Source organism: Lemur catta, chromosome 6, assembly GCF_020740605.2.
Source record: "Lemur catta isolate mLemCat1 chromosome 6, mLemCat1.pri, whole genome shotgun sequence".
Classification (NCBI taxonomy): Eukaryota; Metazoa; Chordata; class Mammalia; order Primates; family Lemuridae; genus Lemur; species Lemur catta.
In genome coordinates this window covers 7,383,695-7,407,319 of record NC_059133.1, presented here as the reverse complement: position 1 = coordinate 7,407,319, position 23,625 = coordinate 7,383,695, and the positions used below count along the sequence as shown (strand labels likewise).

At 38.8% G+C, this 23,625-nt stretch overlaps 1 protein-coding gene across 1 annotated transcript in view; it reads right to left on the bottom strand.

The window, feature by feature from the left end:
• Positions 1-23,125, bottom strand: part of SLC25A17 (solute carrier family 25 member 17) — a 28,463-nt gene extending 5,338 nt beyond the window's left edge. The window contains exons 1-7 of the mRNA XM_045554838.1: positions 22,922-23,125; positions 18,239-18,299; positions 15,798-15,864; positions 13,441-13,592; positions 3,876-3,992; positions 2,744-2,889; positions 2,559-2,654 (exon numbers count right to left, since the gene is read on the bottom strand). Coding sequence (XP_045410794.1) covers positions 2,559-2,654; positions 2,744-2,889; positions 3,876-3,992; positions 13,441-13,592; positions 15,798-15,864; positions 18,239-18,299; positions 22,922-22,975 — 693 coding nt within the window. The 5' untranslated portion in view covers positions 22,976-23,125. The remainder of the gene's footprint in view (positions 1-2,558; positions 2,655-2,743; positions 2,890-3,875; positions 3,993-13,440; positions 13,593-15,797; positions 15,865-18,238; positions 18,300-22,921) is intronic.
• Positions 23,126-23,625: the final 500 nt, after the last annotated feature.

Sequence of the window (23,625 nt, the reverse complement as noted above, 5' to 3'; positions counted from 1 at the left end):
TAAGCTAGGCTGACACCATGACACTCTAGCCCGGGTGACAGAACGAGACTTGTCTCAAAAAAAAAAAAAAAAAGAAAAAAAAAGATAATTCTGGAAAAAATTCTATCTCAAAAGAAAAAAAAATGCTCAGGATGATGATTTAGTTATTGATGGTATGGCTTCATAACTTCCACTTCTTTAGGAAGTTCTGCTAATCACTAATTTATTAGAATCTCTGCAGTCTAAGCTCTTCACATTATATATTTATATCATAAAAGTGTTAAAACACATTTATGAGAATGCTACTGAATCCTTTATATTAAGTACCAATTCAAAAATAATGTATTAGTAAAAATACTTTTTAAAAAAATAATAATTATTTTGAACTGAAATACTCTCACTAGCATCCTCATTTTATCTACAAATAAGTCTTTTGAACTTTTTCTCTAAAAAACAGATCTTTTTTTTTTTTTTGAGATAGAGTCTCACTCTGTTGCCCGGGCTAGAGTGCCATGGCATCAGCCTAGCTGACAGCAACCTCAAACTCCTGGGCTCAAGCGATCCTCCTGCCTCAGCCTCCCGGGTAGCTGGGACTACAGGCATTCGCCGCCATGCCTGGCTAATTTTTTCTATATATTTTTAGTTGTCCGCCTAATTTCTTTCTATTTTTAGTAGAGACGGGGTCTCGCTCTTGCTCAGGCGGGTCTAAAACAGATCTTGAGGCCATGCGAGGTGGCTCATGCCTGTAATCCTAGCACTCTGGGAGCCTGAGGCGGGTGGATTGCTCGAGGTCAGGAGTTCGAGACCAGCCTGAGCAAGAGCGAGACCTCCATCTTTACTAAAAATAGAAAGAAATTATCTGGCCAATAAAAATATATATAGAAAAAATTAGCTGGGCATGGTGGTGCATACCTGTAGTCCCAGCTACTCGGGTGGCTGAGGCAGAAGGATTGCTTAAGCCCAGGAGTTTGAGGTTGCTGTGAGCGAGGCTGACGCCATGTCACTCACTCTAGCCCGGGCAACAGAGTGAGACTCTATCTCAAAAAAAAAAAAAAGAAGAAAAATTAGCTGGGCATGGTGGCACTCGCCTGTAATACCAGCTACTTGGGAGGCTGAGGCAGAAGAATTGCTTGAGCCCAGGAGACAGAGCAAAACTCTGTCCCAAATAAACAAACAAAAAAAAGATCTTGAATCTGTTCTCGTCCTATCTCTCCTCTCCACTGCTACCACCCTAGTCTAAGGCCACCATCCCCTCTCACCTGTATCACTGAAATGGCCTAACTGCCCCAGCTTTCTCTCTTAGCTTTCTGACTGACCAATTCACCGCACAACAGCCACTACAATCTTCTTGAATTATAAATCACATCACATACTTCCCAGCTTAAAGCCCTTCAAAGGCTTCCCACTGCAGTGAGAATAAAAATCTAGACTCCTCACCTACAGCTTCCCAGTTACTTTTCTAATTTCACCCTGAGCCACTCTCTAGCCATAGAGGCCTCCTTTCAGTTCCTAGGATGGGCTGCCCCAAACTCTTGGCACATCATATTCCCTCTACCTCGAATTCATTTTCCTTTATTCTTTGCATGGCTGGGCCCTTATCTTCCTTTGTATCTTAATTTAAATATTCCTCCTCAAAGAAGCCCAGCCCAAATCATGCTAGCTAAGATCCCTACCACGTCCTCTCCATTAAACCACAAAACACGTTCATTTCCTTTACAGCTCTTTTTTCAATTTGTAATCACCTATTTATTTTGCTTATTTACCTGTTCATTCACTCTCCCACTATCTCCATGAGGGCAGGGATTATGGCTGTTTTATTCACCACAGTATACCCAACTCCTCCCATAGGATGGATGCTTAATAAACATTTGAATGGATAAATAACTGAATGAATGAAGAAACAGAAATTTCAGAGTGGGTGAGTGAGTAAAGAGAAAAAGAAAGAAGAAAAAACAAATTTGAAAGTGCTTCAGAAAAGCTAAATTATGAAATCCTCCTGAGTGAACTGAAGGAATGAACATCTGATTTTATAAAGGATAATCTGCCCTAGAGCACCAAGTAAATCAACTTGAATGAGAAGGAAGCAAATTTACACTTTCCTGAGATACTTAAAGAATGTTTCTTGCTCTGTCACCCTGGGTACAGTGCGGTGGTGTCATCATAGTTCACTGCAAGCTCAAACTCCTGGACTTAAGCAATCCTCCTGACTCAGCCACTTAAGTAGCTGGGATTACAGGTATGCACCACCACCACCCCCAGCTAATTTTTTTTCCTATTTTTAGTAGAGACAGGGTCTCATGTTTGCTCAGGCTGGTCTCGAACTGCTAACCTCAAGTGATCCTCCCGCCTCAGCCTCCTAAGAGCGTTAGGATTACAGGCGTGAGCCACCACACGACATTTGGGTTTTCTGAGACATTGTGTTACCTATGAAATGACAAATGGAACTTCATTCGAAACCAAACAGAAAACCAACTGATAGCCAGCCTGGTTAGCAGAATATCAAAGAAATGGAAAAAATGAAGAGACCACATATGTTAGAATGTTGTTTGACTAAATGCAGGGAGAACCCTAGCACTTACCCTCAGAATTGACTGTACCGTCTGCATGGGATAGGTGACTGTGGTGGCAATCGCTTTGGCTATTGCACCAATGATGAACACATCCAAAGAAGAAAGCTGGAAAGCAGAGAAAGAACAAACCATATCAATCCAAACAAGAAGAAGGTGTCAGAGATTATTTGGCTGCTTTCCAAACCAGGGATTACCTTCATCCGTTTCTTCAAAAGCTGCCGTTTTAAACCTTCATAGAACATGAATTGGATGGCAGGATTGAAGACCAACAGCAAGGAGGGAAATGTGCCATTCCATAAAGCCAAGATTCCTTCATCTCGAATGATCTGGTGAAAAGCATCTAAGCAAGAAATCAGGGACTTTTGAAAAGCATAATGATAATCCCCTAACTAGAGAAGAAAACATGAATTCTGCCCAAATATACCCAGAACACAAACCACATTGGCTCTATAAAGATTTCCTTCTTGCAATGGTATTCTGGGGGCAAGTTTATCCGCTAACTACTGTTTGATAATCAGCTACTGACAGTCACCAGGTTATTTAGAGACCAACTTCAATCACAGGCAACTCTTCCTGACAATCTGGGCTTAGAATGTCAAATTTTCCTAAGTAATTATCACCACTACTGGGAACTCTGTATTATACACAATTGTGAACTAAGCCCACATGTTTCACAACAAAGTCTAGTACAACAAAAGATAAGATCCTAGAGACCATTATAGTGGATGTGACTTATAAGAAAACTACCATTCTCATTACAAAGATTAATATGTGAGAATGGAGAAGCTGGCAATGTGGTACTATTAAAAAGCAGAAGCTCAAAGATATCAGATACCAATTCGGTATCTTTATCCAAAGACAGCACAAGAAAAAAAAAGTATAGATTATTACTCAAAAATATTCATCCTCTCCTATCTATACTGCTTGGGAGCAGTATACTTCTCTACCCCTTCTCTACTTCTCTTGGGCTTGGCCATGTTAATGTGCTTTGGCCACTGGAATGTCAGCAGTCAAGGTGCAAACAGAGCCCTGAAATATGCTTGTAGCACTGAGTGTGTCTTTTGTGCTTCTGCCACCACCATGAGAAGAATATGCTGGTGCTGGTCCCAGGAAGAGGAAGAGAGACGTGGAGCTAAGACTCTCAAGCTGGGGTCAGCCTAGATGAGTCAAATTCCTGTCAATCTACAGACACATGAGCTAAACAAATGTTACTAATGGATGCTGAGATTTGAGGTTGTCTGCTATGTAGCCTTATTGTGGCAATAGATTCCAGATGCAAAGAGGAAAGAAAACCCTTAAATAGGAACTCAGCCAAGAGACACTTACCAATAATACCTTTGTAGTTGGTGGGTACAATGTCTTCATTCCTAAATTTTGCTCCTTGCAGCTTCAGCCTGGTGTTTACCACCCACAGTGGAGTTGTTAGCAACACATTCACCACTCCTTTAAAAAGAAAGAGGGAGAGACAAAAGGAAAGCAAAATATAACCTTTAAGCTTTTCTGTCTTAAAGCAACATACCAATACTCCATTTATACCTCTTGCCACTGACCTCCTAGAAGACCTAGAGTAAGGTATCTCTTTGTGTCAGGATATAACACAAGCCACTACTGTTAGAAGCAATTTGGAAGCTTCGCTGATAGCAAATGGCTGGCAGCGGCACCTCTCCACATGAAAAGAGTAATGAGTTTCCTCATTTGTACAATAGGAGACAATCTACTTATTAATGTATATAGCACTCAAAGTAGCAATTTTGATATAGTTTCAAATACAGTTTTAACATAACATCTTTAGAGAGAGGAAATGTCTTATAGATAACATGCTAAGTCCATGACAATATTAGATCAAACACACAATTTACAACTCTCACATTAAGGAGCTCACATGGTTTTGAGTGAGTATGGATTTTGTACAATGGGTGACAGGTGAGGGAAAAGGTGACATTTCAAAGTGCCTTAACAGTGTAGAAGCTTATCGAAGAGTTCCTGATTGCTTAGACAATTAGGATAGGCAGGCAGCAAGCAGCAGCTATGAAGTGTCACAAAACATCTGAAACAGCTTCACAACCATCATGATCCTTACAAGCTTAAGATGGGGATCTTGGCCCCCCAAGGTTGCCTCAGAGTGGAACAATACAATGAGCCAGGTGCTTCTTTTTTGAAAACACATGATTCCAATTTAACACCATCTTGAGATATTAAAATATTCCTCATCAGTCCTGAAATGATTAAAAAAATACCAGACAGAATTGTAACAAAGTGCCTGACACATGGTATATACTTTGTAAATATTTGTTAATTAAATAATTGAACAAATGAACCAATGAACAAACTGCAACAAGCACACATCAAGCTACACATCGAGCTATGTGGTCCCAGTCATGATATAAAGAACCAAAAGGCACAATCCTAAGAGAGAAATCTTTTTACTAAAAGTCACTTATACACAACTGGAAAAAGAATGTTTTGATTTAAGGAATCTCAAAACATTCTATAAAGAAAAAGACAGTTTAACCAAGGATAAACTTGGTGAAACTGCCAAGAGATTCAAATTCAAATTTTTCATTTGTTGTATACAGTTGCTAAAGCAAGATATTTTGCTACCTAATGCCTATAAGAACATTATGAGAACACATTTCTCAAAGTTAAAAAAGAGGACAATACCACATACTTTTATGAGTTGTATTGTTATATTTTTATAGATTCACATATCATGGAGTCATCATTAGTCATGACTTAATATATTCATACATTGTCATTTGAGGCATTGATCATAATCTGAAAAATTCTTACCTATAGATTCTTACTAGTCTTATTTATTTATTTTTTTGAGACAGAGTCTCACTCTGTTGCCCAGGCTAGAGTGCCGTGGCATCAGCCTAGCTCACAGCAACCTCAAACTCCTGGGCTCAAGCGATCCTCCTGCCTCAGCCTCCCGAGTAGCTGGGACTACAGGCATGCACCACCACGCCCTGCTAATTTTTTCTATATATTTTTAGTTGTCCATATAATTTCTTTCTATTTTTAGTAGAGACAGGGTCTCGCTCTTGCTCGGGCTGGTCTCAAACTCCTGAGCTCAAACGATCTACCCACCTTGGCCTCCCAGAGTGCTAGGATTACAGGCGTGAGCTACCACACCCGGCCTAGTCTTATTTTTAAAAAGCACCAGTGTCTCAGAGGCCAAGATGGAAGGGTATTAATACATGCCCATTTGCCCAGATTTTAGAATGTATTCCTATTCAATGCAATGCACACTTCACTAAACAGAAAAACTAATGGCCAGAAAAATCAGACTAGAAAGAGCAGTCTACTGCATTTGTTTTAAGAGAAAAGGAAGACAGGAAAGCTCAGGAGCAGAGATCACAAGCTTCCATGGATACTGAAGAAAGGCATACCTTTCTAAATAAATGAAATATGTTGCCCTTTAAATAAATTCTTTAGAAATCAAAATTCCCTTCATGTTCTATTCAAGAGGTAGGCACATGCAAAACACTTAGGAGGCAATACAGCTAAGATTAAGATTTAACCATTATTTAAAATTCTGCTTTCATATCCCCATTATTAACACAAACGGAAAGACTGAAAGGATTCTTCTAAAGGACAACCTCAAGTACAAAAATGAACTACATTATTTAAACAAAAGAATATAAAGTCCGTGTAGAAACATTTTTTATTTCAAAGATTTTTGTCTGAGAAGTTCAAGTACTTTTTTCATTCTCTAAGCCAAAATAGATGGAGGGATATTTTTTAACCACTATCATTTTATGAGTTCTAAGAAAAGCTACTCAAATACTTGAGAACTCCAAATTTTACTCAAACTTGCAACCTATATAACCAAGCAAAGGACAAACATTCCACTGAGGAGAAACATGTCAGAAATCATTCATGAGTACCGATTCCAACTCTTACTAATGCTAAAAGGCTAGAAGGGTAAAGAAAGCTATCTGCTTATTTATGAGCCTATGTAGAAAACTCTTCTGCCAGTTCCAAGCTGTGGATGCTACTTCAGCTCTAAGATGGGAATGCTAATTAATATTTTATCTATCTAAGGACAGGAGATTGTTTATCTCCTAATTCTAATGTCTATAATTCTATTTTCTTTTTTTTGGTTTGGTAAGAAATCATTTACAAGAAAACGTAACCAAAATTAAGAGATGAAGAACAGTAAAAATTATTCCCCAAATCAAAGAACAATTGGAACATAGCTATTTACTCCTGAAATCTTGAAAACAAATAGTTTTATCAGCAGCAAGTCTCCTTTATTTGGAGAGAAAACACACATGAAGTATGCTAATTGAGTACTTTTGGGAAACAGGTACACTCGCTAGTCATGTAAGAACAAAGCCACAAATATAACTAACCACTTGACTCCTTAGAAAGGAATAAAACTTGACACAAAACAGGGACACATCTGTCTTACTAGATTTAAGGTTGAAGGGCAGGAAATACATTTTGAAATATCACAACAATGATAATACCATTGGCATTAAAAAAGAGTTAGTGGTAAAAATTCCAATTTCATAAAAATGATAAGTGTCTCTTCATCTAAGTTATCTGTAAGGTTCTTTTCCCAAATTCTTTCCCAGGGCATTAAGCTTTATGGGCTTTCTTTCTGTGAAAATACAATAAAATAATCAATTTATAAGTTTTAAGCAGAATTTGAATACCAACAATGCTGTTCCTAGTTCTCGTTGGAGATGATAAAACTGATTTCTTCAGTGATTATAACACTATGACAGGGCTCACAGCAGGAAGAGAAAAAGCTGTTCTAATTGAAAACTAAAACTAAAATCCTAAGCACCCCCTCCCAGAAAAACCTTAAAACTGAGTTCCCAGCCAGGAAGGGAAGGGAGGTCAGATTTGCTTGTTACACCCTTTCCTTTTTGGAGTTTAGACCAATCACAAACTGGACTCAAGGCCATACAAGGCAAATGTTAAGTAATGCCTGCAGGCCATCAATTTACTTAATGGATCACTTTCAGTACATTGTGCCTTGGTCTATAATTAACAGAGTTCCTTATCTTAAAACATTCCTTTCTACTGATTCCAAGTCTTTAGAGGAAGCTTTATTTCTTTAACCAATTACAAATCAAAGAATCTTTGAACCCACCTACAACCTGAAACATTCTCCCCTTGGAGACATCCCACCTTTTTGGGCCAAACCAATGTATGCCTTCTGTGTATGATTTATGATTTTGCCCGCAATTCCTGTCTCCCTAAAATGTATAAAACCAAAATGTAGGCCAGGCGCGGTGGCTCACGCCTGTAATCCTAGCACTCTGGGAGGCTGAAACAGGTGGATCGCTCGAGGTCAGGAGTTCTGAGACCAGCCTGAGCAAGAGCGAGACCCCGTCTCTACTAAAAAAATAGAAAGAAATTATATGGCCAACTAAAAATCTATATAGAAAAAATTAGCCGGGCATAGTGGTGCATGCCTGTAGTCCCAGCTACTTGGGAGGCTGAGGCAGTAGGATCGCTTAAGCTGAGGAGTCTGAGGTTGCTGTGAGCTAGGCTGACGCCACGGCACTCACTCTAGCCTGGGCAACAAAGTAAGACTCTGTCTCAAAAAAATAAATAAATAAATAAAAACAAAAACAAAAAAAAACCCAAAATGTAACCTGAGCACCACAGGACCACTTACTTGAGGTTTCTTGGGTATGGCTCCCCAGGCCATGGTCACATACTCGGGTCAGGATAAACCTCTGTAAATGACTTTACAGAGTTTGGTTTTTTCCATTAACATAATCACTATAAAAATATGTATACATTAAGATATAAAAACATGTTATTGAGAGAAGTTTAAAACTTCAAAAGTAATTCCCTATCTTCAGAAAAATAAAGGACTTATAATTAGATAATCTCAGAATTACAAAAGATTGTAAAATTCTTTAATCCAGGGTCTTTCAACTACGACAATATTGACATTTTGGGCTGGATAATTCTTTGCTGTATGTGTAGGTTATTGTGTAGAATGTTTACCAATATTCTTGGCCTCTACCCACTAGATGCCACATTTGACCCTGCGGGTCAAGATCAGCCTCAGTTGAGAACCACTTAGATAATAACCAAGTGATTATTCACATTTTTTTTTTTTCCTTTTTGAGACAGAGTCTCACTCTGTTGCCTAGGCTAGAGTGCCATGGCGTCAGCCTAGCTCACAGCAACCTCAAACTCCTGGGCTCAAGCAATCCTCCTGCCTCAGCCTCCCGAGTAGCTGGGACTACAGGCATGTGCCACCATGCCTGGTTAATTTTTTCTATATATTTTTTTAGCTGTCCATATAATTTCTTTATATTTTTTTAGTAGAGATGGGGCCTTGCTCTTGCTCAGGCTGGTCTTGAACTCCTGAGCTCAAACGATCCACCTGCCTCGGCCTCCCAGAGTGCTAGGATTACAGGCGTGAGCCACCGCGCCCGGCTGGAGTAGTACTTTAAATTTAATTAATTCGCTCAATGTTTTAACAGCACCTTATATGTACCAGGCAATGTGCTAAGATACTGGGGATGCAGAAATAACAAAAATGTAATCTCTGCCTTTAAGGAGCTTATTGTTTAATAGAAGATAAAGACTATGCAGACTTAGTAGAGCAAGCACTAAGACAGAGGTAGATACTGTGTTGGAGCACAGAGGAAGGGCACCTAACCCAGAATAAAACCTGGGGGTGGTGGGTATGGGAAGCAGGGAATGATTCTTGAAGAAGAGGTAGCTGAGAATAAAAGGAGGAATAGGAGTTAATAAGATGAAATAAGCAGTAAGACTGTTTCAGACAGATCGCAGTCACTGCAGAGGAATGGAGTTACTAAATGGCATGGTACAAAGAATCACAGTTTGGCATGGGAGGCTACCCATACCTATAATGCTTTGCCTACAGTAACAGATAACAACTGGCATAAGCAGGTTTGAGAAAAAACATAGTTCACTGTTGGTAGGTGTAAAACTCAGTAGACAGAAGTAGAAGAGCATGGACATTCTAGCAAGTAGCCTACTGGTCACAAATGCTCAGTGCACTGGGGCATCTGCAATAAAGATCCAGTAAAGATCAGTAAAGATAGAGCTAGAGAGGTGAGCAGTATCACAGCAGATCTCGTAGGTCAGTCTCACACCCTGTAAACAGCAAGGGCCTGGTGTGCTAAGGGTGCCATGCTGTATGCAAGGGGCAGACACTGAAGGCTTTTAAGCAGGGGATAACACAGTTAGATTTGGTTTCAGAATCGTAGTTCTCAACCATTTTCTAACAAGACGTGTAACAGATGATGCACACGATCAACATAGACCTTGTATGTCAGGCTCTGCTTGTATGTCAACCACAATCCCGCCCTTCTTTCACATACTCAAGAAAACAGTTCAGGATTATCACAGTGGGATCTCTTTCAATCAGCTTCCCATAATGGACTCAACAGATAACCTGTGTTCTTTCCTCTTTAAGACATACTGACATTTGCCACAGCACACCAGATACTTGTGACCAGTAGACTACTCACTAGGATGCCCATGCTCTTCTATTTCTATCCAGAGTTCACACTTACCAAGAGTGAACTGTCTTTTCTCAAACCTGCTTATGCCAATTGTATCTGTTACCCAAAGCAAAGCATTATAGGTAGGGTTATGTACGAAAAAAGCACAAAACTCCCAACAGTGAACCCATATGCCAAGAAAAAGCCTTGGCCATACAACAAAAAAAATTGAGGAGTATATACTCATATATCTTAAGTTAAAATACAATACTTAAAGTAAGTAGGCTATAATATTCCTACTTTAACTGACCTTTAAAAACTAATTGCCCTACTACTACAGTCCATCTGTGTTAGGTATGGGGGAGTCTAATGTAATTATAAATTATACGAATTAGAAAGGAAACAAGCAGGGCACAGTGAGAGAGAATAACATGGGGGTGATGTGTACCTGGTAGGTAATGGGATGTCAGATACAGCAAATAAACAGCTTTGGACAATTTCAAAAGCACTGGATTTCATCATTATAGCCCATGAATTAGTAGTTCCATGGAAAGTTACATGAGTTAGTCCCTGATGGTGAGTGATAACCTTTTAAATGCATATATATAAAAACTATGGTAATCTAAAATGATTAAAATAAAGGTATTACAAATAATTGGTTTCAAGTATGGAAGATGATACTAGATTGCCATTTGTTGTAATTATGTAAAAAACAGTTCCTTCTGTATAGAATCTATTCTATTTTTTTTCTGCAAGTGAACAAATCTCAAACTTGAGTTCTTTGAGTTATGACACAATTTGAAAACTACTCTCCTAGAAAGGCTACTTGGGCAGGACTGTGTAAAGTAGGTTAGTGAGGAAGAACTCAAAGGCAAGGAGATCAGACTAGTCCAATAGTCCAGGTGAGAGATGAGGCTTGATTCTGGGAAATGGTTATGGATATGGACCAAAAGGAATCAACCCAAGAGATATTTAGGAGATAGAGCAATGGTTCTTGATGATCGAGCAGATGTGCAGGGTAAAAGGGCATGAAGAGCCTATGAGACCCCTAGACTTCTATCCTGAGTTATTTACCTACAACTATTCATTCATTTCCTCCAAGAATGAAATTTATGTGAAAGCTGGTCCAAGTGAAAGTTAATTAGATCAAAATCAAATCAAGACTAACATAAGAATATTAATCAGAAGAAAGACTCAGAGCCCATACCAAAAAACAGATCAGTGGCCTCAATACAGGTGGAAAAGAGGACTTGTGGGCTGTGAATACTCCTTGCCTGGTAATTATTTTCCAATCGAATAATTTTAATTTCAAACAGATATTTACAGTATTCAACTGTATGGCCCTAAAATTAGTAATTTCTCAAAGAATATAAAAAAGTGATTCCACAAAATACTGACACTAAACAGACATTTAAATCAATTAATTTGGTTACAAACTGAAATGGATGAACACTAAAAAATCATGGGAAAGAGATCTATTTTCTTTCCACTTCTTTAATAAGACTCTGACTAGTTTATTCTTTTGGTCATTCAGTAAATATTTCCTGAGCACCTACCACATGCCAGGCACTGTTCTGACTGGGAATATAGCAAAGGGGGGAGAGATATGTTTTTACATATATAATATACTTGCTCTTATGGAGCTCACATTCCATTAAATGGAGACAGACAGTAACTAAATATTTACAATTCCAGGTTAACGGCTCCTGAGAGCTTCTAAAGTCTTAGATGACAAGAATCTAAAGACCTCTGAAACCTGGCTCCTACTTACCTTAACATGATCCTACATTTTCTCAATTTCCTACCATTTCCTCTATGGAGAAACTGTCCTTTATTCACCTACAAATGCTACTGATCCTGCCAAGGTTCAGTTCAAGAGTCATTGCTTTCTACAAGTAGATATCTCCCAGCCACAAGTGACCTCTCTTCCTCCTACGAACCCCTAAGGCATTAACAAGTCTTATGATACTAACTATGCTATGCTGTGCACTAAAATATCTATCACATTTGACTAAATGCTTTCACACTCGGGGTGGGCTTCATGGATGTGTGACTTGTGTCACTCTTGGTTTAATGCTCTATCTTGAAATGCTTAATAACTTTTGAGCAAGGGGTCCTGTGTTTTCATTTTGCACTGAGTTCTGCAAATTGCGTAGCTAGTCCTGTTCATGTTAAATATCTCTTGTGAACCTCAGTCAAAAAAAATCATCGTAAGTAAGAGAGGAAGACACTGTAATTCTCATTTTTTAAAAAACAGATAACTTCCATAAACTCAGAGTATGGGCTACTAAACAGGGATAACTGATCTTCCTCTCTGGATTGAAAATACAAAAATAAGCCAAGTCAGTTCAGAAAAAAAGCCCTGCATATATTCTGTTCGTGGGATTATAAATGTTACGAATGTTATAGAAAGCAGTATGGAGGTTCCCAAAAAAGCTAAACATAGAACTACATATGATCCAACAATCCTATTTCTGGGTACATATACAAAGGAACTGAAAGTGGGCTCTCAAAGAGATATTTGCACATCCATTTTCATAGCAGCCCTATTTACAATAGCCAAGAGGTGGAGGCAACCTAAGTGTACATTAACAGACGAATGGATAAACACAATGTGATATATACATACAATGGAATATTATTCAGCCATAAAAAAGGAAATCATGTCTGTCATGGGCTACAGCATGGATGAAACTTGAGGATATTATACTAAGTGAAATAATCAAGCCACAAAAAAACAAATATGATTCCACTTATATGATTATCTAAAATAGTCAAATTCTTAGAAACAGAGAAATGTAAAGTAGATGGTGGTTACCAGGGGCTGGGGAGAGGAAAAGGGGAGCTTGTTTTTTTTTTTTTTGAGACAGAGTCTTGCTCTGTTGCCCGGGCTAGAGTGAGTGCCGTGGCATCAGCCTAGCTCACAGCAACCTCAAACTCCTGGGCTTAAGCAATCCTTCTGCCTCAGCCTCCGGGTAGCTGGGACTACAGGCACGCACCACCATGCCTGGCTAATTTTTTCTATATATAGTTTTTTTAGTTGGACAGATAATTTCTTTCTATTTTTAGTAGAGACGGGGTCTTGCTCTTGCTCAGGCTGGTCTCGAACTCCTGACCTCAAGCGATCCACCTGCCTCAGCCTCCCAGAGTGCTAGGATTACAGGTGTGAGCCACCACACCTGGCCGGGAGCTTGTTTAATGAGCACAGAGTCAGCTTTGGAAGATGAAAAAGCTCTGGAGATTTATTTCACAACAATGTGAATATGCTTAACATTACTGAGCTCACACTTAAAATGGTTAAGATGGTAAATTTTATGTGTTTTTTACCACAATAAAAACAACCCCCAACCAAGTCAGAAAACTGATTATATCTTTTGTAGTATTACTTTGTGCTAAAATAATCTCATATAAAACATTTCATACCCAGGAAACCTTGTTACCTGCAACAAATCCAACTACCAGATCTTTTCCAGTAGTAGAACGTTGACCTTTAACCCAGACTGCTTTGAGGCTATTAAAAGTGTAGAAATAGACAAAATTGGAGCAGCAAAGACTCGAAATGACTGGAAACCACCCTCGATATGGTGCCAGGCTAGGGGAAAAACACAAAAAGCAAAAGGTTATGGACAAAAGCCTTTTGAAATTGGTAGGTAAGTCCTAGGAAAGGCTGATCATCACTCAGTCTCAAAGTTCTCTCCTACATTACTACAAAGGACTCCAAATTGTATACACACTTTACCTTCTGAAAAATGACCAAATCAAGAAATCTTTTCTAGCACTAATGATATCAAAGAAACAACACAAAGTCTTACTGAGTTACTAATTCCTCCCTCAGTTTTCTTTAGTAACATCAGTATATAATACTGAAGATAATTTCCCTATGGCTGTTAGTTAATATAGCACCATTCACATTTTATTACAGAGCAAGAACATTTAAAATAAGCAATTATAGAAAATAAGTGCAAAAACCAAAAGAGATAATTGGGGCACAGAAACCAGATTGAAAGGAAGAGGCTCTTACTGGCCAAACTTGGGACAATTTGAACACCAAAATATTAATAATTAACGACAGTAATCAACTGTAAGCCACCGAAAAAGTAGAAATTTCTGAGTCTATACCAGTGTGAACTAAAATAAAATCTTAAGCCCTTCAGCTGACTGAATGGATTTCCCTCTTGGCCAGGGCACCCCAGAAAAACCTTAAAACAAAATTGCTGGCCATGAGGAGAAGTAAGGTCAGAAATACCTCCTCATGCCCCCTCACTTTTGGAGTTACTCTTTGTAATAATAAGATATGAAATCATTAACGGGCCTAAGGCCATGCAAAACAAAGCTTAAACCACACCTGCAGGCCATTGATTTACTTAATAGATCACTTGGGTTTCAGTATGTGTCTGGGGACTTGTTTCTGATTAACAGACAGCCTCATTTTAAATTAAAACATTCCAAGCCTTTAGACAAAGCTTTATTTCTTTAACCAATTACAAATATCTTTAAATCCACCTACAACCTGTAACCCCAACCCTCTTCTAGATGTCCTGCATTTTCGGGTCAAACCAACGTACGCATTCCACATATTGACTTATGATCTTATGTGTAATTCCTGTCTCCATGAATGAATAAAACCAAACTGTAACCCGGCTACTGTGGGCACATTTTCTCAGGACCTCTTCAGGCTCTGTGCTCCAGGCTGGTCACATACACTCAGTTCAGAATAAACCTCTTTAAATTATTTTACAGAGTTTGGGTTTTTTCCCATTAATACCAGTCATAAATAGACAAATTAATAAATGATGGAGGTGAGGCTCCTTCTTACAGTAGAATGCTAAGACTGGCAAATGTGGAGGTAATGCTGGAGTTGGAAAATCATGATTTTGCAACTTCATGGTAAATTTAGGGGAGAAATTTTTGATAAGGAGCAGGATATTTGTACTGTCTTAAAGAATCTCCTCAAAGACTGTTTATAGTTGCAAAGGAAAAAACAATTATTCAGTAGCTAAATCAAATCTAAGACATCATACTTAACCAATGAAGAACGGGTAGACAATATGTGACTCAAGATGTGATACCCTGAGAAGGACACAATATCACCTGTGCATTATTTTAGGCAAGAATGCATAACCTCAATCTAATCATGAAGAAACACAAGGCAAACTTAAAATGAGAAACATTCTATTTTAAAAAAAGGGTGGTGGGGGAGAGACTGTATTCTTTAAAAGTGTCAATGTCATGGGGGTAAAAGTCTTTGATGTATGTAACTTATTCTGAAATAATTCTGAAAAAATTTGTGTGTGATGTGGGTATGTGTGTAATAAGGAGAGAAGGGGATGGAAGAGAGCATGAGCACAAACAGTAAAACAAAGAGAAAAAATGTTAACAAGAGATATATCTGGGTAAAGCACATGCTGGTATTCTTTGTACTAATTTTAGTTTTGCAAATTATGTGAATTTGAAATTATTTCCAAATAAAAAGTTAAAAAAAAAAGAAGTACATAATCTTTCTGAATGCATTTGATAGGAATGAACTAAACCCCCTATCGTCTTCTTGGATTTACTATACATAATACAAAGCACTGGTTTCACGGAAGATTCCATGATCAAGAATCAAATGGCTAACTATTAATACAGATCTTTAAGGAATTGAAAACAATTATGTACTTTAAGTCAGGCAGTTAAAAGTTCACAACATTATAAAGCTACAAGAATGGATAGAAAGTAAGTATATATGTACTGGAGACACGTGAACCCCCTTACAAATTACTATGTTTAACTCAAGATGAAATGACATGGTACTCACAGGCCTTCTTCTTTAATGATCTCCAGAAGCACCATGTGTGTAGTTTTGGACTTTCTTTTCTCATCAACTACAAGACAAAACAGTATATATTTAAATCCTTTGAGAATTATTATCTTCAACATCAGCAAGTTCCACCGAAATGCCATTTCCCTCACCCGAGCAATCTCTCATCCTATTCTTTGAGCTCCCTGGTTTGCCTCATAACTTAATGATCCCCTGTGTGACCATGTGCTAAATTCCCAAATGTACATTCCTTGAATTTCATCTGTTATTCATGAACCAAAAAGCATTTTAATTCAATTCCTAATTTCCAAAATAAAAAACCTGACAGGAGAAAGTTATTCCTTGTATTTCATAAAGCTCTCTTGTTTTTTTCAAAGTTATATATATATATATATATATATATATATATTCTCATTTTAATACCCTATAGAGAGGAAATAAATTACAGTCTTCCTTTTACAGAAGAGGCTACAGACACAAAAACTGTGAAGCAAAGCCAGGATTAACATTCAAGTTTCTTAATAAGTTTTAGCCTTGTGTTGTGTCTCCTAATCTAAAAAATAAAAGATATCAAAAGGATGAGAACTACTCTGCTTTTTCTGGCATTCTCACTGAAAACAAAACTTACCTCAATTAACTTCAAATTTTCTACTCACATGAAAAATAATTTGAGAACATAAAAATGTGGAAATTAACCTATTTCCTAAGAATAAAATTGGTACTAGTATGACTTGTGGGATGGCAAATTAGTAAATCCCTATAGAAGACATTCTTGCAATAACTATTAATATTATAAATACATTTACCCCTTGGTCTAGTAATCCCATTTCTGGTAATGTATCCCATGGAATTTAGAGAAACAACATGGCATCTGAACAAATCTATTCTAATAACAAAAGAGTAGAAACAACCCAAGAATCTACAGTAGGGGAAGGGTAAACAGATTATGGTACATCCACATCATGGAACACTCTATAGCTATAAGATAAGATAAAGAAACAACCAATGTGCTGATTTGGAAGGCATCCAAAACATACTTCAAGTGAAAAATGCAAGATACAGGCAGGGTGCGGTGACACGTGCCTATAATCCCAGCTACTCAACTACTCCGCTACATGGGAGATTGAGAGGGGAGGATCACTTGAGGCCAGGATTTTAAGGCTACCCTGGGTAACACAGTGAGACCCTGTCTCAAAAACAAACAAACAAACAAACAAACAAACACAAGGTACAGATAAGTGTGTAGAGTTTGTTTTTTGTGTAAGAAAGGGATAAAATTTAAAAAAATATATTTTTATTTGCTTGTTATTCTATAAAGAAAGTCTGTAGGGCTATTCAAGAAATGAGCAAAGGGCCGGGCGCGGTGGCTCACGCCTGTAATCCTAGCACTCTGGGAGGCCGAGGCGGGTGGATCGCTCAAGGTCAGGAGTTCAAGACCAGCCTGAGCAAGAGCGAGACCCTGTCTCTACTAAAAATAGAAAGAAATGATCTGGCCAACTAAAATATATATACAGAAAAAATTAGCCGGGCATGGTGGCGCATGCCTGTAGTCCCAGCTACCCGGGAGGCTGAGGCAGTAGGATCGCTTAAGCCCAGGAGTTTGAGGTTGCTGTGAGCTAGGCTGATGCCACGCACTCGCTCTAGCCCGGGTAACAAAGCGAGACTCTGTCTCAAAAAAAAAAAAAAAGAAAAGAAATGAGCAAAGGTGTTACATGCAGTGAACAGGAAAGGGGGACAGGGCAAACCACAGTGAGTGTTTTCACTGTACTTTATATCTTTTTATATATTTTCTTTTTTGAATCATATTAAATTATTTCCTACCCAAAACCTCTAAAATAGACCAAAAATAACAGGCATGAAGGGTTTAACCTTTGTGCTTTGAATTAGTATTCATCACTGATTTTACTCATCTCTTCATGTAAATTCTGGTATAGGTTTATAATTTCAAGTTGACAAAACATTGAGAAAAAAAAACAAGCAAGAATTACAGTGAGTTTGGGAATCCTACAAACCTAAAGAGGCAGATTAGGACTATGTGCCTAGATTAGCAATGACGGTGGGTATTTGGCTCCATTATATTTCCTATTCTTCTTCTTTTCAGAAAATCTACCTCCCTCAACATATTCTCTACTTTGTGCCTTTAAAAAGTCATATGGCTTATTAGAAAGGATTGTAATGATTCAAAATTATTAATGCAAGCCCACTCAGGTTCTTGCAGATTAGAAAATGGCTAAGGTTGTGACTCATCCATGAATGACTCTCTGCTAATCAGGAAACAGCAATGATGACCAGTATTTAAAGTCAGTGAAAACAGACCACAGTAGACCTCTAAAGAAACAGAGCATCTTTACATTAATTGAGAACTTACTAGAGAAAATGTTTTGCTCTCTGATGCCAAATGACCAGGAATATGATTACTACAAAAGATAACTACTCACCCTGAAGTCGAAGTCTAGCTGTATCCAAGGGAAAAAATACTGTCATTGCTGTCACACTTCCCTGAAAGTTAGAAAAAGGCTTTAGCCACTGCAGTATCACAAACATAATGAGCCACAACTTTTAAATAAACAAAGTTCATTATTAACAATGGGTCAAATAAGATTTTCACTGAACAAATATATACAACATTTTAATCTGTTGGGATTAAAATGTTATATGCTTAAACATAAATATTTAATTTGCCAGAAGAGAAATTTCTCTCTCTCTCTCTCATATTGAAAAAGAAAATACAGTAGTTCCCTGCAAATGACAAACTTAGGGGCTTGAAACCTAGGACACATGTGGAAGATAGCAGGTAAATGGATTTTTAATTGTTTACAGGTCAGTTGTTATTACCATATTCACTCTCCGATAATCTCCTAACCCCAAATATCCAGTAATTAAACAGACCTGTACTTCTATTCTCTGTGCTTAATCATATATTCACCACAAAGTAAAAGGATGTGTAAGAATCATATTGTTCTTTAAATTAGCATTTTGTTTGCTTGTGTTTTAAATAAAATAGGAATAATCTCTTTGCTAAAAATTCTTTAAATTCATCCGAGGTAAGACAATGACACAAATTATCAGGAAAAAAATCCAACCAGTCTTTCCATTCATAAGACCTTATATAAAAACCACAAACATTTATTTAGGGATTAAATTGTATGCCTGAAACTTGCTGTTCAGTTTATGTTCTCAACCTAGATGTGGACCCACTGGTGTATACTCTCAGGTATAAAATCAAGTTCTAGGTTGCTGATCTAATAATGGTTGTAACATACAGTATTTTAATCATGATAACAATTGGAAACTAGACCAACTTTAAAGGTAAGTATGAAAATTTACTAGGCCTCTGATCTACTTAAATAGGTCAGCTTGCCTTGATGAGAGAGAACACTGTAATATTGGTATTGCTCAAAACTCAGATTAAATCTTACCTCTCCCTACCCATCAGATTACAATTGGTTGTCTAGAATAGCATTTGTTTATGTCTCTCTTATAGCATTTATATTACAATGAAAATCACAGTGAACTCTAATTCTTCTGCTAATTTGTGAGAATACTCATTTCATACCTCTGCACATCCTAGATCAGATGTGGGGAACATGTGGCCTTCTAGGTCCTTAAGTGCAGCCTTTTGACTGAATCCAAAGTTTACAGAACAAATCCTTTTATTTTTATTAATACATTTTTCTTCATTTTTTATATTTTTATTTTATTTTTTAAAATAGATGTATTTTATATAACAAAGAATAAGTTTCAATGAAATAATCCTCCCAGATTGACCTGCACAATTAGAAACAGCTGCTATGTTCATGATTTAGTTCTAACTACCCTCGCCTGATTGGCGCCACTACTGCACCAGGCTGGTTGGTGAGAGTTTATGGGGGTTGAGTTCACCAGTCTGTTACCAACTTTTGACAACAGTGTGCTGTGCTTCTGTTTGAAGTGGAATTTGTGAACAGTTGCACAGCTCCACAGCATTTTTAAATTCTGTCTACTTAAGAGCCAGATCATGTCAAAGATCAAGAGAATGCTGAAGGAAGAAAACAGATTTTTTTAATGAGGTCTGGGAATCGCAATATTATCTTGTTTCTGCTGAAGATAAGACGATTTGCTTGCTTTGTGATACTGCAATATCAACATTAAAGAAATTCAATGCTCATCAGCATTACAACACTCATAAGGTCTCCAGTATCATCGCTAAGCTTTGGTTGAACATTATGCTTAGGAGATTTAATTAAACATCAGCCATCACCATGATACCATACCATTAAAAGCAATGTTATTTTTCTTATCAATGGTAGTTACAGTTTTGTAGTGAAATTTTTCCTTTGGTATCAACTAGAAGACAGTAGGGCCACATGGTGTGGTTTAACCTTAATAAAGAGGTTTGCAAAAAGAGTTTAAAAACCAATCTTCAGTGTGAAAATTCAATAGAATAACAAAACACAAAGAAACTTCTCACTCAGATATGTGCTAGGAACTTTCCTGAGAAGAAGCAAGAGAAAAAAATTATTCTTACAAAAGTCTACATATCAGATAAGCTAACATAGCTTATGGGAGGAAAAAAAAATAGCAAATCCAGGGGGCACAATTTCAAGTGGAACTTTTCAACTTTTATTTTATTTTTTTTAGAGACAGGGACTGACTTGAACTCCTAGGCTCAGGTGCACACTTCATGTGGAACTTTAACAAGAGAAAAATGGGCAACAAGAAGAGAAAAAAATAGAAATATCTTTGTAGATTAAATAGAAATATATCACCTCTACTCCCAGTTACTCTCCATAGCAGGGCTCAGAAAACTAAGGCCTTCTGCTTTAAGTTCTCCCCCAAAAAAGGAGAAAAAGGAGAAAAAAAGAGAAAAAGTAATTTTAAAATAAAATTAAATTTAAAAAAAGAAAAAAACTATGGCCCATGGGCCAAATCCAATCCAAGAGCTCTTTTTGTAAATAGGGTTTCACTGGCACACAGTTTTGCCCATTCATTTACTTATTGTCTACGGCTGCTTTCACACTACTGTGGCAGTGCTAAGTAGCTGTGACAGAGACTGTACACAAAGCCTAAAATATTTTCCATCTGCTCCCTTACAAAAAATGTTTGTCAACCCCTATTTTATTTCTTTTATAGCACTTAACGGTATCTAAAACTATTTTATTTTTTGTTTAGTCATTTACTGCCTGACTACCCCACTGGAATGCACATTTCATGAATAAAAAGACCTTGTTCTTTCCTATATTCTTAGCCCTTAAAACAGTGCATGGCACAAAATGCACTTTAAAAAAGTGTTAAATGAATAGAATTTATTAAGACAAGAAAAAGAAAACGAACATTTCCCATCTTCCCATTCTCTCTTAGATGCACTCCAACTATTCACCCCACTACTCCACCCAAACTGGTCTTTAATTAAATTAAACACTGCATTTATCAACATGATAATTCTCAGTCCTCGCATGGTAATTCTCAGTCCTCACCTTACCTGATCCATGCGCAGCATTTGACCCAGTTGGTCTACATCCTTCTCCTCAAACATTTTCTTCCTGTGGTTTGCAGAACACCACTCTCTTAGTTTTCCTCCTACTGTACTGGTCCTTCTTTGCCTCCTTTATTGGTGTGATCTTATTTCTCCAATCTCTTCCTGTTTCAAGGCTCACTCATTGAGATTTTTCTCTCAGTTCATGCTCACTTCTTTGGTGACCTCATTTAGTCTCATGACTACTCTCAGGCATTTCAAACTTCAGTCCAAAACTAAAGCCAAATTCATCTTCTCCCCCAAACCTACTCCTTCACAGCCTTTGCCATCTCAGTAAATGGGAACACCATTCCTCCAGCTGCTCAAGTCAAAAACTCTTGGAGTTAACCAACCCCAATCTTATAAATATATTCCAGGTTAATGATCACTTCTCACCACCACCACCGCTATCACCCTGGTTCAAGCCACCACCATCTCTTGCCTGACAATGTGTCTCTTACACTCTACTCTCAACAGAGCAGCCAGGGTGATCGTGTTTAAAATGTAAATCAGCAAGTCCAACAGCCAGTTCTCTTTCCCACTCAGAGTTAAAGTCTCACACAATTTGGTCCTCTGAAACTTATCTGCCTCTTTGTTCCCTTCATTCCAGGAACACAGGCCTCCATGCCCATCTTAACACATGTCAAGTGAGCTTCCTTCTCAGCACCTTTACACTGACTGGAAGGCTCTTCTGGTTGAACCGAATGAACCCGGTCTCTTGAATTAGGCACCTTAATGAAATATTGTGTCACCTAATTCTCAAAACAACTCTATGAGGGAGGTATTATTTCCCCCACTTTACAGATTAGGAAAGTGAGGTTTACAGGCCACCTAGCTAACAAACCATGGACTTGGGATTCAACCCAGATTAGTCTACACAGAACATGAACAAAACAAGAGAGGATTCAGTGATGTTCCTCTGAAGTCACAGTGATCCTAACAGCTACAGGTGCGTTTTGACAGCTAGTGAAGGATATGAGAAAGGGTAGTAGGAGATTAAGAGAAGAACCAGAGAGGAGTTACCCAAGCCGAGCGGAAAGTTTCAAGGAGAAGGATGTCAAATGGAACCTAGACATTCAGAACCCCAAGAACCAAACGCATACCTCACAGAAAATCACACCTGTGGTAAACAGCAACGCTGATCTTGGTAAAAAACAAAAAAACCTATCTTCTCCTGCCAGAGTGTGAAGATAGGCTGTAGTTAAGCATTTGATTAAGCTTCACACCTACTTTCTCCTCCGACCCAGTGAGGCAAAGTTTATATGTGCGGTGGGGGTGGGTTGGCCTTAAACTTCAGAAGGCAAAGAAAACAGCAAATTTCTCCTCCCCAACTCTCCGTGGGCATGTGTGACCATTGCTGTCTATATTACAGACAGTCTCGAGGCGACCACAGCTCCAGGAGACAAGTCTCCAGGTGGCCAGGGCCCAGGGCCGAGTGTCGGCTCTCACCAGTAATTGTTTCAGCAACTTTCTGCCAATGGCCCATTCCTCTCAGCCCTACGGTCATGACAGAAGACCCCGGCCCACACGATCTCTCTCTCATAGCCATCCCGCAGCCATATTCAGGGACTGGCCCGAGAGAAACCCCGCGCCCCGCTGCGGCCCCGGCGTGAAGACCCCGTCTTACCACGGCTCCGGCCACGGCGTGGACCAAGCTTTCGTAGGACAGCACAGAAGCCATTGGCACGGCTCCCCGAAGACCTAGCCACACTTCACCCGCACATGCAGCAGCCGGCGAACTAGGGAAAGCAGCTCCACAGCCTAGGGCGTGAGAGCCACAAGCTCCACCCTCTCAGGATCGCCCGCCTCCCCCAGAACAACCACTTCCGGGGCGCCCTCTGTCGCCAGTGTCAGCCGCCGCCGGGGCGGGAAAGCCGGCCTGGGAACGCCCCCCGGCGCCGATTGGCCCGCGGGCGAGCGCGGCTCCTGGGTCTAACCAAGTTCTCTCGTTTTCAGAAATTCTCATTTCAGAAATCCTAGTGGCCTCCTTTCCTACTGGTGACAGCCAAAGACGGGGGCTCGTGGGAGTCCAATCTTCCTGTTCCTCCTCGACTTAACTCACCTTTTCGCTACTTTGAAAGCCACACTTTAGAAACAAATATTGGTTGTCGCCAGGCGCGGTGGCTCACGCCTGTAATCCTAGCACTCTGGGAGGCCGAGGCGGGTGGATCGCTCGAGGTCAGGAGTTCGAGACCAGCCTGAGCAAGAGCGAGACCCCCGTCTCTACTAAAAATAGAAAGAAAAGTAGCTGGACAACTAAGAAATATATAGAACAAAGTAGCCGGGCATAGTGGCGCATGCCTGTAGTCCCCAGCTACTCGGGAGGCTGAG